We start from the raw sequence: 1,851 nt of genomic DNA on the forward strand, positions 1-1,851 counted from the left end.
CCCGCCCGCAGCCCGCGTCGGCCCCGCCCCCTCACACGCGCACGGACACGCCCCTTCCCAGCCCCCAGCGGGGCGGGCAGCCTGCCGGGTACCCGGGAAGCTCGGGTCCCTCGGCGCCTGAGGACCCACATCCCAGCCACCGCAACAAGTCCGCGGAGCCAAGGCGGCCCGCCCGTTCGGGCTCCAGGCCTTGCCGCCGTCCTCCCATGGCCCCGGCACGACCCGTGCCTGCTCCCGAGGCGCGGCAGCCCTGAGTCCTGCACATCCCGGGTCTATCCCTCTCCGGGTGAGGGCTCTCCCGGGAAAGCAAGCGCAGTTCCGGGGCCCGCTCCGGGTTTTTTGCATAGACTCCTCAAGCTCCGAGAACAATGGAGCAGCTCTCTGCGCTTCCTCCGCCCGAGCAAGCTTTGTTCCTCCCTTCCCGCCCGCTCCGCTTCCATTAGCCAAAGGGCAAAGGATTCCCAGTCAACCAGGAGTCTCCGCGCGCGAGCCCAGACCTTTCCACACTCTCCAAAAAAAAGCCGGGGGGTAGGGGTTTGAGCCAGAGCCTGGGCCGAGGTATCGGACGCACATCCAGATGCGCGCAGCTGGCTGCCCGCCCGCCCCCTGGCCCCAGACGTGTCTCCTTGCCAGAACCCCCACACCCGGGAAATCCGACTCGCGCTCCCATCGGGGATCCACAGAGGAAGTGGAGCCTCAGTTCTGCTCTGGGGCCAAACAGCCCTCACATCTGCTTTCCCCACATCTGTCCTCTAGATCCGGGCTCTCACTGGACGCTCCCCTAGCAATGCTTGGATGCTCTCTCCCCAAGCACAGAGCACAACACAACTGAGATCTCCATCAGCCTCAGATTTTTGCCATATTAGGATTCTGGGCGTTAAAAATCGAGGAAGCTAATAGGCTCTATTTCTGAGAACGTGTGAGCCCCACACCATTGTCCAGCCTCCCCTCGAGCAGGCCAGAGCAGAGCCGGGGCTCCTGCCTGGTGACATCTTTAAGAAGATGCACTTTAGCCACGCGCATCTGGAGATAGGCCAGCCCCGCACATCTGGGCCCAATGCCCCCTCACAACCTGACCCTAATCTGGAGAGCCCTACTGGGAGGAGGAGAAAAAGAGGGGGCTGAGCTCTCCCCACACCTTCCCTTCAGCTGGCTAGGAGAAAGCCAGGGGTGGGGCGGGGAGGCAAGACTTACCCAGCATCTGGCTGAAGAGCAGCTGCTCCAGGTCTCCCAGCACGGTCACCACAAGCTCGGGGTCCACCTTGAGGAAGGCGCGCTCCTCCTGGCCCTTCGCGGAGGGCACGGGCCCGGACCCCTTTTGCGCCTTGGCCTTGCTGGAGAGCAGCTCGTCGTCCGACTTGCCGTCGTCGCTCACGGCCGCCTCAGGAGCCTTGCTGAGCGGCTTGACCTCGGCGTAGGGGCCGCGCGGTATCCGGCTCGGCTTTCCCAGGCTGGGCGCGAGGGGAGCCAGGGGGGTCTTGGCGCCGCCCGCCGGGCTGCCCTTTGCCTGGAAGAGCGAGTGCTCCGACTTGGACAGCGTCTTGGACATAAGCGGAGCGTCGCGTCCTTTGGACCCCGCCTTGCCCAAGCCCTTGGGCGCCTTGGCCATATCGTCGCTCCACTCGGGCTCATAGAGCTGCAGCTTTTTCTCCGAGTCGGTGAGGAACGAGAGGTTGGTGAGCGACTTCTGCTTGCGCAGGTTGGAGGTGGGCGGCCCGCCGGGGACTCGGCTGTCCACGCTGCCGGACTTGAAGACCTTCAGCTCGGCCGCACTGGCCTTGGCCATGCCTCCACCGCCGCCGGGCGCCTTGGCGCGTTTGGGCAGCATGCCTCTGCCTTCAGCCGCTGCAG

The 1,851-nt window shown here is 65.3% G+C and overlaps 1 protein-coding gene across 3 annotated transcripts in view; it reads right to left on the reverse strand.

The window, feature by feature from the left end:
* The window catches only part of NAV1 (neuron navigator 1), a 183,949-nt gene that overhangs the window by 158,544 nt on the left and 23,554 nt on the right, over nucleotides 1-1,851 (reverse strand). The window contains exon 1 of one of the 3 annotated variants that reach the window (XM_077772095.1): nucleotides 1,195-1,840. The exons of the other annotated variants lie outside the window; for them this stretch is intronic. Within the exon in view, the coding sequence (XP_077628221.1) occupies nucleotides 1,195-1,828 (634 nt within the window). The 5' untranslated portion in view covers nucleotides 1,829-1,840. Of the gene's footprint in view, nucleotides 1-1,194; nucleotides 1,841-1,851 lie in introns of those variants that run through there. 3 annotated transcript variants of the gene reach the window in all.

The sequence above is a fragment of the Crocuta crocuta genome, unplaced genomic scaffold (genome assembly GCF_008692635.1).
Source record: "Crocuta crocuta isolate KB4526 unplaced genomic scaffold, BGI_CrCroc_1.0 scaffold318, whole genome shotgun sequence".
In the NCBI taxonomy this organism is placed as follows: Eukaryota; Metazoa; Chordata; class Mammalia; order Carnivora; family Hyaenidae; genus Crocuta; species Crocuta crocuta.